At 34.1% G+C, this 14,100-nt stretch overlaps 1 protein-coding gene across 1 annotated transcript; it reads left to right on the top strand.

Moving 5' to 3' along the window:
- Window positions 1–2,991: 2,991 nt before the first annotated feature.
- On the top strand, window positions 2,992–12,120 carry LOC134854380 (atypical chemokine receptor 4-like). Its single transcript, XM_063870604.1, has 5 exons — window positions 2,992–3,200; window positions 6,130–6,310; window positions 9,876–10,342; window positions 10,803–10,980; window positions 11,622–12,120. Exons 1-5 carry the CDS (start codon window positions 3,140–3,142, stop codon window positions 11,623–11,625), a joined length of 891 nt encoding a protein of 296 aa, XP_063726674.1. The 5' UTR covers window positions 2,992–3,139; the 3' UTR covers window positions 11,626–12,120.
- Window positions 12,121–14,100: the final 1,980 nt, after the last annotated feature.

The raw sequence follows: 14,100 nt of genomic DNA, 5'->3' as shown, positions 1-14,100 counted from the left end.
TTCTAATATTAAGCACATCCAAAAGCTAAACAATTTTCTCCTCGTATATGGAGATTTATTGCAGGCTTGGTGACAGAACTGAATCTAGTTTAAATTAGGTCAATCAGTGCATCTGCGCCAATATCCTACAAAAAATATCAAACAAATTTCCTACAAGCGCACTATAACAACGGTGAGGTTTTGTAACAGTGCCAAATAAAATACATTTCTGAAACGTTTTTGAGTAATACCGAACGTAATTATTTTTTTTTCAGGGTGAAATATTTTCTTTTTTTTCAGACTTTTTAGTGAAAGCACCAGCGGATTTAGGGGGGACGCCACCTCCGCTCAGGGATTCCACCCCCTGCCGACCCAAAGGTTCCCCCCCTTTGTACTATTTTGAGATAACAGTTTTTGGCTAACTGACCCTAAAATTTTTTCTAAAGGCGCCTTTGGCGCCAAAGTATACTTTATTTGAGAGGAACGCCGAAAAAAACTCAACTTTTTTTAACAAAGTTTACAAAACAGTGCCTAAAAAAGCATTTTTTGGCCTACTTTTTCAAAAATTGCCTGCGGCCTAAAAAGTTTGGCAAAAATGGGGTCTTTATAGTGATTTGGGAGAGCTCAGAAAATCAATTTGGCCGACCTAAAAAAAAATTTAACAAAATTTTTGACATTTTTTTGAAAATCCACACCTCCCCTCGAGAAAATCCTAGATCGACCCTGAGTGAAAGTTCAGTCAGGGTGTTTTTTTCCATGTTTTTTCCGATTTTGTATATTTGACTATTGTTTCATTTTGACTTCACCTTGAGAAGTTTTTCCAAGAGGAACTCAAGAAACAACAATAAAAATTATACCTACTGATACGAAATTCTGAAATGAAGTTAGCTTGAGAGGATCTCAAAATTAGATCTCAAACTTTTCTTGAGATTACTTAACATTACGCTATGGCTAAAAAATCAACAAATGAAAAAAATTTAAAACAATAGTAGCCCCAGCATTGGCAAAACTACGATTGCAATTGATTTCCAAGATGACCAGTTTTCTTTCAGTTCGAACAAAATATTCAAAATATTCCGACCACAGTTTTTATTCCGACTACTTTCGCAGAAAATGACAGAACATTTGTGCTCGAGGTGGTTTTTAAGAAAACCATTTTTGACTTTTAAACTAGCCATTTGTGGCCAATTTTTTTTGATGCCATCTGAAATGTATTGCTGCTTTGAGCAAAAAACTTACAAAAGATATTTCACTTTTGATCATTTTCCCTAAAATTATTGGGGTAAAGATTGTCAATTTGGGGACAACTAACGCGCTATATATTTGGAATTATAAACACCTAAGTGGCGATTAAATCAGGCTTAAAAATTGTTTCAAATTGAAATGAGGAATGCTATTTGGTCTATTTGATATCTCCTTTGAAACATATCCTTTTGTTATTTACCTATCATATGGCATATGTTTTTTAATATTTTTTTGACAAAATTATTTTTTTTTTCTTAGTTTTACAGCTCAAACGTGTGATTTTTATTTAGCACTGGTACTCGCTCGCTTCACTTGCTCAAAATTAGACTGCAAAACAAAAAATTTGGCATTTTTGTCAAATTTTTCAAGTTTGTCCTAATTACGATCTAAATGGCTTTTGTTACGGTGCATGACTCAACCCACTCTGATTATTATGAGCTGTACTTAATAATGCGTGGAATCAACCATCCATTTTTAAATTTTCCTTTGAAGGAGTGATGGGTTTATAAAAATATATTTTACGAAGCTCCAAACTGTCGCGTTTTCTGTTCAGCAAAAAGGGTCACATTTTTGTCAAAGTGCTTATCAAGTTTCTCAGCAAAACAGGAAAATTAACCCAAAGTTTTGAGCGTCATTACTTCAAAAATGTAACTTGTCGTGACTCCTTTGGACCACAACATAGTTTACTTTGGGTTTTGTAAACATTCCAATAGTTTTATGTGAAGCTAGACTTTGTTTTAAGTATTATTAGACCACTCTTAATTCGGTATTCTTTTCGATTGGTAATACCAAAGATTATTGTTGACAGAAAATGCTTTGAATTTTGAACAGTTGAGTATTAAACTTGAAGTTTCTTATTAATCAAATTTAAGTTTCATCAGATTTGGGTCGGTTCCACTTATTTAAAACAAATTCATCTGACATTTTTTGCGTTCGTTTCAGGTTTTGAGTGTTACATGAATTATCGGAACAGTTCCATATGCCTTCATTTGATTTTTATTGAAAACCTTTTAAATTCAAAAAATTTCTGAATATTAACTGCTCGTCTATATTCGTATCAAGAGTTTCTTTCAGTAACTAAAAACGCATAACCTGTTTAATTATTAAAAAAACCAGCGCCCATTGTGGCAGTAAGAAATCTCCAAATTTCATCACTTTTTCGAAAAATTTCATCAAATTTATTTCCTTGCATATACTTCTATTTGCTTTTACAGATAAAAATTTACACGTGGCCGTTAAATTTGATAGTTTACTTTGAACTGACTTTTACTGTACGTCGGCCATCTTTCATCAAAAAGAACACTAAACTGGCAAAGAAGAAAATTCTTACTTTTTTAATCCATCTCTTGACACAGGCTAATTGAGTTACAAATCAACCTTTGAAGAATTTGAATCTATTTATTTTCAAAGAAAAAGCTATCGGAATCAAATAATCGAAGAAGTTAATTTCTATTTTCAGTTGCTTCGCTAGAATCAGAAACTTTTTGGTGGAAACCAGTTGAAAATAAACCCTTCAGTTAATTTTCCGTTAAGTTAGGCAAAGATAACTAAAGAAAATTGCAAAATAACCTAAAGTTATTTTCTAAATAAAAAAAATTAACCAAATTTTTATCAAATTCAGAGTCAACATAAAACATTACCTTCATCTTTAGCACCAAAAATGCAAATATAAATTCAAGGAGGGCGAACTTTAGCCTTTCGCGAAGAAATAAGGCGGATTTTTTTTTCTTTTTCCCAAACTTTGACTGCTATTTGAGAAGAACCAAAGTCACGCCACCTCCTTTACAAATCCACTCCTGTCTAAAAGCTGCAAAAATTACTTATATAAGTAGCTTAGTGTTTACTTTCCGTGACGTCTTGAAATTTCATTCAAATTTCTTTCTTTTGACAAATCAACTGAAAATAGAGACAACAGATGAATGAAGAATACTTTGAAAAATGTGGCTACAATTGGACCGAAACTATCGAACTAATCGGTGAGTCAGTGTATCGGTGAGTCAATCAATAAAGAAAGAGCGTCGGTAATATTTAGACCACGAATTGAGAGGAGAGAATGCTTTATATGTGAAAACGCTCGGATAGACAAGGCAGCCTTATCGGCATTTCTTCATTTAAATTTTTAAGCATTTTCTTCAAAAATGTGTATAAAGAAAATCGATCAAGTAGAATCAAAACTAAAATATTCATTGTAGAATGGCACGAAAAAATAAAATTGTAGAAAGTTTCGAGTCTGACCGCTTTGCCAAAATATCTACATTTTATATTTGTTTTTGTTAAGTCAAGGTCTGCATAAAATATGTATTTTAGATGCTATTTGCACTCATCCTGTGATCAAAGAATCCCGAAAAGAAATTATAGTATTCGGTGGAGGCTTAAGAAAAACTTCTAACAATCAGTATCAAAGCGTTTTTTTCTTCAATCAGATCTCTACCCTCTAGCGCAGTTAAAATGATTTAAATTGGCTTAAGCATTGCCATTAACCAAAAAACTTTAGTAAAATTCAAAAGCAGGGAAAAATAAGAAGCTGTATTACGGCAAAACACAAAAATTTTTAACCATTTAATACAAATTTACAATCATTGAAAACAAATCCTTATTCTAGCTCAGATTTCCACATAAATTTTTCAGGACTCAATTTTCTTTAAATTCATAGCTATATCTGGTTCGAGACTGAGTCATAACTAAATCATAACATTACGAGGCCAAACTGTGCACTGGATAGGCGCACAAATTTGTGTCTGTATGTTCTGGGTATTCCAGAGACAAGTATTTAAACATGTTCCAAAATGTAAGTGGATTCCACTTACAAGATTTAAGTGGATTCCGCGTACATATACTTGTAACGTAAAATTTGTCGGCACATTTAATTTGTTGCGGATTCCGCAACAAGCAAATCTAGCTAGTTGTTCTGGATTCGCAACTGTAAGTGGATTTCGCAAAAAGAAAGTGGAATCGGCAAAAGTAAGGGGAATCCGCAAAATTTGTTGGCAGAATCCGCAAACTGTGAAGTAATTCAGAAATTTCTTTATTACTGAACTTGTTCATGCACTTGCGGTATTTAAAAGCAAGGACTTAACCATTGTCAGTGGAATTCACAAACAAATCTTAAGAAATTGGTTAACTAAATCGATGGATGTCACACTTTAGTATTTGCAAGCAGTTTTTGGGATCAAAGTTTTGAAAACACAACACCGAATAAATTCATTGGGTTAATTCGATTATTGGGTATTTCATTACTGGGTAGACATATCGCCGAATTAGATCAGTTTTTGGGATTCAGTAATTGAGATTCATTATTTGGGATTTTGTATTTGAGATTCAGTATTTGGGAGCGTGAATTCAAATCATTTTGTTCACAGGGAGTAAAAGATCTATTTAACTATTTTGAGTAAATTAGTATTAGATAAAAATTACAAAACTTGAATTACAGCAGAACAAAATTTTAAGTTCAAAAACACGAATATATAGTAACTGAGATCGAAATTGGGTATGTTCGACAAGATTTGAGATCGAAGTTGGGTGTTTGACAGGAATTGAGATCGAATATTTGGTATTCCAACTGGTAGCTGATAAAACATAGTAATTAAAAGATATAGTTTTAAAAGCTACTACACATACAGATATGTAAACGGAATCCGCAAACAAAAAAAAGGATTCCACTTACAGTTTGCGGATTCCACTAAAATTTGCGAATTCCACTTACAGTTTGCGGATTCTGCTTACAGTTGCGGATTCCGCAACAGCTCAGTTCAACTTTACACATGTCTCGTTATTTGTTTGTGGATTCCACAAACTGTGCTGGAATCCGCAAATGCGGTTGCGGATTCCCCAATTTCGCCTTTTTTGGAGCGATTTTGAACGGTGCAGTGTTTTAGGTATTTGTTTGTGGAACCCAAAACAGCAAAGAAAATCAAAGAATTGTATCAACGTTGCGGATTCCGCGACAAAGCTGATTTGAGCCTGTTGCGGAATCAGCTAACAAAGCACAGAATGCACAGTTTGGCCTCGTAATGAGCTGTGTTTGGTTCGAGAGTTACTTGTGTATGAACTTCTTAATTTCATGATGATAAGATGATCTTGTAAAAAAAATAATGAAAGGATACAAGAACAGGAGATTACAGATACTAGAAAAAAAACAGTTCAAAAAATATTACAGTTTAAAAGGAGTAAAATTATGAACTGACTCCAGGAAGTTTTGGGTCGATTTTGTTGGTGTAAAACTGGTAGCCAATTTCATAGCATATGAACTATAACTCAAAAATTTTTTCCGATTATCCCTAGAACATTTTCTCAAAACTCAACTTCGCTCAGAGAGAAGTAGTAGCCAGTGTCCAGTCTTGGTTTTCAATGTTTCGTTTTTTGCTTCCTGATATGTAAATACCATGCTAAAATTGTTTTTCCAAAATTGTTTTCGAAGACAAATCCTTAAATTACTGGCACGATTCCTGGATGGCTCCTCCCAGAAAGTCAGGATTGCCTTCCATTTTTAACAAGAAGTGCACGGTTTTCGCTAAGAAATTTTGGCGCACCGATTTTAACACTTTCCTCGGTTTATTAAAAAGTTGGAACAAAATTTTGAAAAACGTCTTTGCATGTTAGTTCATCTTTCAGCAATTACTACCCTTCGCAATCTAAAAAACATATCATTTGCCAAGAATATAGATAAAAAATCAGTCTTCAGTGCAAAAAAAGCAATTAAATTAAGTAAAAAATTACTTGTCACCTAAAACGTTTTTTGACAATTTTGACTAAGACGTATTTTTAGACAGAATAATTGTAAGATTTTTGGAAATGTTGGGATATTGTAAAACAGTGTCATGTGGCAAATTTTTTTGCTGGTGGGGGAGGGGGGAGGGGTTGCTTTTTTGCGCAGAGAACATGCGTTAACTATAGCTGATATTTCAGACTCTTCAACCATTTTTGCTGTGTCTACAGTGGTGATTCTGCTGCCTGTGATTCCAGTGTCCCTGATATCCAACTCCCTGCTGCTTCTGGTCTTAATCAAGACTGGACACATCAAGAAGAGAGCCAGCTTCCTCGCCACAAACCTCGCACTAATTGACCTTTTCTGCACAGTCTTCATAGGGTACAGTAAACGTTTGATGCACTCCATTTTGCTCGAAATGGATGTTAGCCAATCAAAACGTTTGATGGATTCCATCTTGCCCGAAATTGATGTTAGCCAATCAGATTTCAGCATCCAAAAGTTTTTGGATGCTAATTGAGGATAAATAGGTCCCTCTGTCATGAGAATAGCCCCCTAAATTTTTCAAATTAGCTTAAAAATGCCTTCACGTGGCCATTCTAGAAGTTCGATGCGTCTGGCATATGAAAATGTTCCTCAAAAACCGGCATTTTGTTTAACTTTGCACAAAATTGGCATTAAAGTTTGCGATATTTCTTTAAAAAGAGTGAACTGAACGTCTAGCACTACGCTCACAGGCCAGTTTGTGTTTAAAAAAGACTCAGATAAATCCTGTCACTTGCTAAAACTTAAAATTAGCTAAGACCTTGCTAAAATTTAAGTTTAGCCAAAAACTTGCTAAAACTTAAAATTAGCCATAAACTTGCTAAAACTTAAAATTAGCCAAAAACTTGCTAAAACTTAAAATTAGCCAAAAACTTGCCAAAACTGAAAGTTAGCCAAAAATTCGTACCATCAGACAATTGTTAACTTACCGCATATTCAACTATTTTAGTCAAAAATCCAAACTTTTCATGCAATTGTCGTTATTTATCTATTTTATCTTCTAAAAAAAGTTTCAGTATTTTTCTTCTAATAGAAATACGAACATGGCTGGCCGAAAATAAGCTGATCAGAGCCCGCCACTGAAAACGAACAAAATAAAACAATTTCTTTAGCTCAAAAATAATGTGAGAAGACCTTATTGGAACAGCATATTTTTGCATTTCGGCCTCTGAAAATGGTTTGTCCCTTTCCAGACATGGTTTTCAAACCAGTTCTGGCTCAAGGGATGGATCTTTGGATAGATTTCCATGGACAAATATACGGCGTTGAAACATTTCCATATTACTATTATGCTTAAAAAAATATGCTTTCAACCAATATGGAACGATTTCTAAGACGCATTAAATCTCTGCTCACGCGTTGATAGCGCGAAATATATCGCGCGTTAATTGTCGCAAATTGGCCGAAATGACAATCTTCAAACCCCCATTACTTTAGGAAAAATGATCTCAAATGAAATATGTTGTCAAATTTAAGCTCAGGACAACAGTACTTTTTGAATGTTTTTTTTTTAATTTTGTCAAAAATGGCTAGTTAAAAAGTGAAAATTTGTCTCAAGAAAAAAAACCAACCAAGCACAAATATTCCGTTATCTTCGTAACGAAAGTCGGAACAACAAGACTGCTCGTATCAGGTTGAAGCCTTGAACGTTTTGATTGTCTCAAAAGCTCTGTAAATTAAACTTTGATTAAAAAAATTGATGAAAATTTCAAAAAAAAATTCTTTGTAATTTTTTTTTGATTTTTTGAAAGCATACCAACAGACTCTATGTAAAGTAAAAATAATTCATTGTTCTGATTTTTGGAAAAAGTGAGAAATAAATATGCTCGGGTGGTTTCTTAGACTAGTTTTACAACACGCTGATTCTTCGGCGATCGATCTCTTAATCTACACGAGCCCAGCCGAGTGTGCACACCATTATTGTAACCTCCCAGGAATCTGCCTAAACTGCTCGTTTTATAATTTACCCGCGTGGCGAATTATCCCGCCCTACAAATAAAATTGTTCCAAATTGAATTAAGGAAGCTAATTGCTTTTATTAATTCCAAACCCGACTCAAATTGTTACACTTAAATTTCAATTTGATCAGCCTAAAAATCATAATTTTGCCAAAACTCATTTTAGCAAAAACTATTACCGAATAATAAAATGGCATTTGGGAGGGATGTTCAGTGCTTTCCCTGATACGTGCAGCCTTGTTTTGCATACAGTAAAGTATTGAATACACCAAATAGCATACCTTAATTTAATTTGGAACAATTTCTAAGACGAAGAACTATTAAATTTCCGCTTACGCTTTTATAGCACAAAATATATAGCGCTTTAATTATTTCAAAATGGCGGGTTCCTTTGCTTTCCACCACCTGCAATTTTATAAGTAAGATTCTGTTCACATTGTCAAATTGTTACAAAAATTGGTATGCGGTCTGTTTAGGCCATGACAAACTATTTAGGCCACGGAGAAAGAAAAACCACCCGAGCACAAATATTCCGTCACTTTTTTCGAAAGTCGGAACAAAAATTGACCCGAGGACAATTATTTTGTAACTTTCTTTGATAGTCAGAAACATGAATAAAATATCAAATTTTTTTTGGTCAGTTTTTGTAATGGTGTCATCAACCATACATTAAAAATTTTACCCTTTTCATTGAGTTTCAGACAAAACAAAAATCTACGAAAAATCCTGGTTCAATTAATTGCGACAGCCATTTTCAACTCAAAGCAAATGCTTTAAATAGACCTCTGTAGTCTTACTTTAAACAGCTTGCGGTAAAAGTTTTATCTTGACCTAATTTAACGATTATTTCAATTTAAGACCATTTATCTACGAAGGAAGTGACCAACATACTAGCTGTACAGCTCATCACGGCAAACCTCTATTGTGCCCCTGCTTAAGAATTACATGTAACTCTTTTGGTTAATTTTCTGGGCTGGGTAGTGTTGCCTCTCCCTCAAGCAACAAGCACGGATCATGGTGGGTCTCGAACAACGACCTTACGATTGAGAGACGGAGTGTAACCACTTCACCACCTCTCCTTCACCGCTGCTCTCTTTTTGACTTGTTGTTGCACTTTGTATTGTTTTTGCGCTATAGAAACAGGGGCGGTAGCTTCCCGAAAAAAAATCGATTTTATAAACTAAGGCTTTTTTTCGCACTTACCAGAGAGTTTCAGCAATTCTAACGCCTCTCTAACAATTCATGGTAAAAACAAATCTTCCGAAACAAAAGTTTCAGGTTTGAGCCAATTCGATCCTTCTTTTTAAATAGTTTCATCAATAGTCTTGAATACTTGTAGAGAAACTGCAAAATTGTGTAAAATTCATCAATTGTTCGTTCTCTTCGTTTCAAGCAAAGTTGCAACTGTTTTAACCTTTGAATGTCGATTTCTCGCTGTAGATTTCTCACCAATAAGCGGATCAGATTATTTAACGTTCAGTTTGGCCGATTGTATTTTTCAAAAAATTAATCTCTTTGCGAAGGGTCAACTACACAAACATTGACCCAAAAACAAAACTTTTTTGATATTGGGACGTTTCTGCCCCCTAAGGGTCAAAGCTAGCGTGAAAAATGGGTGATTTGACTCATTTTCTATCTTTGAGTTAATTGGTTTCGGGCGAATGGACGTTTTTCTGGTTTTGGGTGAACTTTCGGGTGAATGGATCTTTTTTTTTGGATTAGGGAAAAGTTTCGGGTGATTGGACCACTATATAGTTTTCGGGTGAGTGGTATCTTTTGGGTGGGTGGTCGGACCAATGAGATTTACAAAAGTGAAATAGTTCTATAAGTCAAGTTAACATATGCTTTAGTTTATAAAGACCCTTTTTTCAGTAAAAGTATCGTTGATTGTTTTCGAACTCGTCTTTCTTTTTTGTCTTTATCGTCTCTTTTTTAATTCACAGCTTCAACGAACTCTACTATGTCATTTGGCATGAACACTTTTTGGGAAAAATCGGGTGCAAAATCACAGCCTCAGCTTATACGTGGTACTTTTCTGGGACAACCTTGCTGATGGTGTTCAGCTCCTGGGAACGATATTATCACGCCATGTTACTGCGAGAGCCGATGAAAAAATGGAAAATGAAGATCGTTGTCGTGTTAGTTTATGCGTACATAATAGCACTGACAGTTTTGACTCTTATTGGAACTGAATTCACTGAGCCCAACATCTGTATGTATGAGATATACTTCTTCGGTTATTTCACTCGACTTACAAAACTGTTCCACCTAATTACTGGGTTTGCGATTCCAGCATTGGTTTTGGGAATCGTCTTCTTCAAAATCCACAAGTTTTTGAAAGCAGACGCGGAAAAGTACAAAACTGCAAGTCAACAAGTTTCGCCTCGAAAAAGAGTCGACGCTACTAAGGGTGCTCAAAGATAACAGCTCAGAAAAAACTAAATTCAAAAAAATTCTATTGAAAGTTCTATGATATTATACTGTTTTCCGTGAGCAAAAAAGTTTTTTTTATTATAAAAGGGGTTTGAACCTGTTTAACGCTGTTTGATCAGTGGCCTGCGAAGTTCTTTCAATAATCGTTTCAGATCAGAAACTCAAAAAATCGCAGTTTCTTATAGACTAGCCAAAAAAGCTAATATTTAATTGAACAAGTTTTTTCAAACTAAGAAATGATAATAATAAAAAATCAAAAACTCCTGTAGAGCAAATTAAATGTTTTCTTGCTGTCATTGCAAAATTGGTTCAATTTTTCTAGTGTATGGTTATTAAACTGAACGGTTTTTCAGGTTTCTTTGGTATAGAAACATAATTTATAAACTTAAAATTTTTTTGACTATTTGAAAAATTAAACAGTTTTTGAGCTTCCTTAGACGCGACGAAAGCAGCAACCGCTCGAAATTCTCCGAGTAGTTCTCATTTGACTGTTCCGAAAATACCAACAAGATCAACAACAACAACGACTGCAGACGGATTGCGAAGGAACACCAACTCTGTCAACTCAACCGGCGCCCTCTCTTCCAGAAACAGAATTTTCTACATTCTGGCACTGTCGGCTAGTTGTGACGAGGAGCATTTTAATATTAAATCAAAAGTAATCAATAGCAGATTTAGGAGGGGAGATATTCATTTTGAGGGGGAAACGCGCAATTTTTTTTGTCAAAATTTTCCAAAAAAAAGGCTAAAAACGCCTTTTTGGCCTGTTTTTTCAAAAATTTGCCTGTGGCGCAGAAAATTTGGTCAAAAAGGTCTTTATAAGGATTTGGGGGAGCTCAAAGAATCAATTTTGTCGACTAAAAAAAAACAGTTTGGCAAAAATTTTTCGCAATTTTTTCGAAAATCTGTACCCCTCGAGAAAATTCTAGATCCACACCTGAAAGTAATAATAAAATTGCCTATTTTAGGCAACAATGACGTCTCACTGAAATGTAAGCTCGACTTTTCTCGCATCCCAAAAATCGCATTCCAACTACAGACTTCTCTTCGTTTTTAATTTGAAAAGAATTTGATGATTCGCTAATCTACTAGACAAGACTAATTCGTCAGTTCCGATCAAATTCAGCTTTCAATCCTTATCCTTTTTTGCTATATTTCAAAACAAAAGACAAAATAGTGCTTCAAAAATGGTGAAAAAAAAATTGATAAATAATCCATAAATCTTAGTTTTTCATACATTCTCGTCACATTTCCAGGTAACTTCTTTCTACGTTTGCGAACTGTTATACGTGGTGACCAGTGCCTGGAAACTCATTGCAGAAACATTTTTGACCTGCATATACCCGGCTGACAAAATATTTGTTCACGCCCTCGCAATTTTGGCCTACCCTATTTTGGTGGTAAATTGTGCAATAAACCCAAATATATATTTGATTCTGTCACGAAAGTTCCGAAATGAGTTGAAGAATATGATTGATTCTTTGATTCGAAAGTTCCGAAGACCAAATACTTCCCGTCAGCCAGCTGTACGAAACTGTGCGAACGGCCGACAAGGAAATGTACCGACTCAAACAACAATTGCTTCAGCGCAGAAATCATTCAATCTGTCAAACAGCAGTCAGTCAGAAAAACCTGGATTTTACAGGAAAGTGGGAACAAGTCACAGAAATAACTTTACTGGGCATGCTAGTAGTATCAGTGTTTCAAAAGTTTAAATGTCAAGGTACAGAGTGCTACTTGTTTTCGATGTTTCCGTTTGCGATGTACTGTTGTTGTGCTTCTAAATAATAAACTTTTTTGGGCTTTTCCTATTTAGTTAACAAGCAGAAAAGTTGTCGTTGCTGAAGACAAATAAATTAGTTCTATATAACTAATATTATCTAAGAAAAAAACTATCACGGTGCAAGGTGACACAAAACTCTCCGAGCACAATAATTATTGCAGAGTTGAAAATGAAAAAAAAATCATAAGACAAAATATGTTTTGAGTGCTTGTTTCCTCAGTCTAATTTGATTATTTGAACATGATTTAACTCAAACATTTTATAATTTTCCATTAAAAAAACATGAAAAAACATGTATATTTTTTGAAGACTAAAAAAAGAAAACACAAAAAGAGCAGACAATTTTTTTATCAAGTTTGGGCATAGGCCAAAAATATCTGAGCAGCAAACCTTTAAAAAAGTACTTACAACTAACTAACTAAAAATTTTGAGCCCCCTTTGCCTTTAAAATACACACGCACACACAAACTTTTTTGCTCATCGCATGATTCAATAGGAGGCCAATAAGCCGCTATAATTTAAGCCGAAAACCATTAAGCTGACAAAAAATGGAAGAACAAGAAAAACTAAATATTAACAAATCGAGTTTTTAAAGCTACCACCAGGATAAGAAGAAAAGAATTTTTTGATGTCAACAGAATTGTCCAAGAAGTCCAATTGAGTCCTGTGAGTTGAAAAAATCCCGTGAAAAAAAATTCAAGTACCAGGTTGCCACGCACATGTGTAATAAAAAAAAACTCAAATTTTTTTCGCTGATTTTGCCAAGAGAAAGCCAAATGAAACTTCAAAAACTGTTTTTATGTAATTTTTTTTCTACGGATTGATTGACCGTTTGTTCTGAAAAATAATACACCCCCACATTGCGTGCTCAAAATTAGACTTAAAAGTAACATTTTCAAACCAGCTTTTCTCGACAACTTTTGTACAAAAAAAAACACAAATATAGCAATAATCGTGCTTTAATCATTTTCAAATTGATCAATCATGAGACCCACTTTTGTAGTTATCAGTCGCCTACTTCAGCTTGCGTGCAAAAAAGTGAGAAAAAAATACACAAGGTCGAGATTCCTCCTCGTTTTCAGTAGTCGGAACGATGACAAGAAAAATGTTAAATAACAGCAATGTTATAGAGAAAAAAGTGTATTTCTAGTTTTAAAGATTAGCTTAACAGTTCATTTCAATATCACCAATTACTACATAAAAAAGCACTAATAGACTTATGAAAACATTATATATTCATAAAACAAGTTTAAAAACCCACAAAAATAAATTTTCAAACAAATGAGTTGATGGTAATATGTATTTTTTGATAACTAAAATTGTATCATCATATCGCTTCAAACTTCAATAGAACTTGAATAAGGTTAATAACCGGTTGTTGCGCAAGTATAACAGAATGTTCCGACCATAATTAAAATTAAAAACCAGTTTCTTTTTTTCCTGATGTTGTCGTATTTCATTCGTTGTGATGAAACGATCCAAAAAACTTGAAAGTTAGAATTTTTTCTTAAAACACTTAAATTAGTGCATTCGTTATCAGTGTTTTTGACCAAAAATTGAATAGAAAATTAGAAATAATAAATCTAGACCTTTTCGCAGAAAACACTTTGATTTTTTGAGGTATTTTTTTTACAGAAGAGCGCGAAGTCAATTGAAAACCAAAGTAAGTCAAGCGAAAAGAACACACTCTTCAAAAACTTTGTTTAGCCAAAGAAGCAAACGAACAAAACACTGTTTAGCCAAAGAAAACAACCTGATTCAAAACACCCTGAAACCCACCTTAGCTGACTAAAATACCGTTTCAAACCGCATGATGTTTTAGCAAATCAACAATCTTCTGACCTTCAAAAACGTATTGAAGCAATTAAAAAAACATCGGCACTAACAAGACCTAAATTGAAGTTTTTGAGGTATTTATTAAATATGTTAGAGTGCGGTAATGGAGATCAAGA

The sequence above is a fragment of the Symsagittifera roscoffensis genome, chromosome 9, assembly GCF_963678635.1.
Source record: "Symsagittifera roscoffensis chromosome 9, txSymRosc1.1, whole genome shotgun sequence".
NCBI lineage: Eukaryota > Metazoa > Xenacoelomorpha > Acoela > Convolutidae > Symsagittifera > Symsagittifera roscoffensis.
Note: the sequence above shows the minus strand (reverse complement) of the source record. Positions and strands in the feature narration are given on the sequence as shown.

Bases quoted from the DNA above. Each gene is read 5' to 3' on its own strand.
- LOC134854380 (XM_063870604.1), top strand. From the start codon at position 3,140: ATGAATGAAGAATACTTTGAAAAATGTGGCTACAATTGGACCGAAACT. The intron at 3,201-6,129 runs GTGAGTCAGTGT...CTGATATTTCAG, and splicing joins CGAAACTATCGAACTAATCG to ACTCTTCAACCATTTTTGCT. The intron at 10,343-10,802 runs GTGCTCAAAGAT...GAGCTTCCTTAG, and splicing joins AAGAGTCGACGCTACTAAGG to ACGCGACGAAAGCAGCAACC.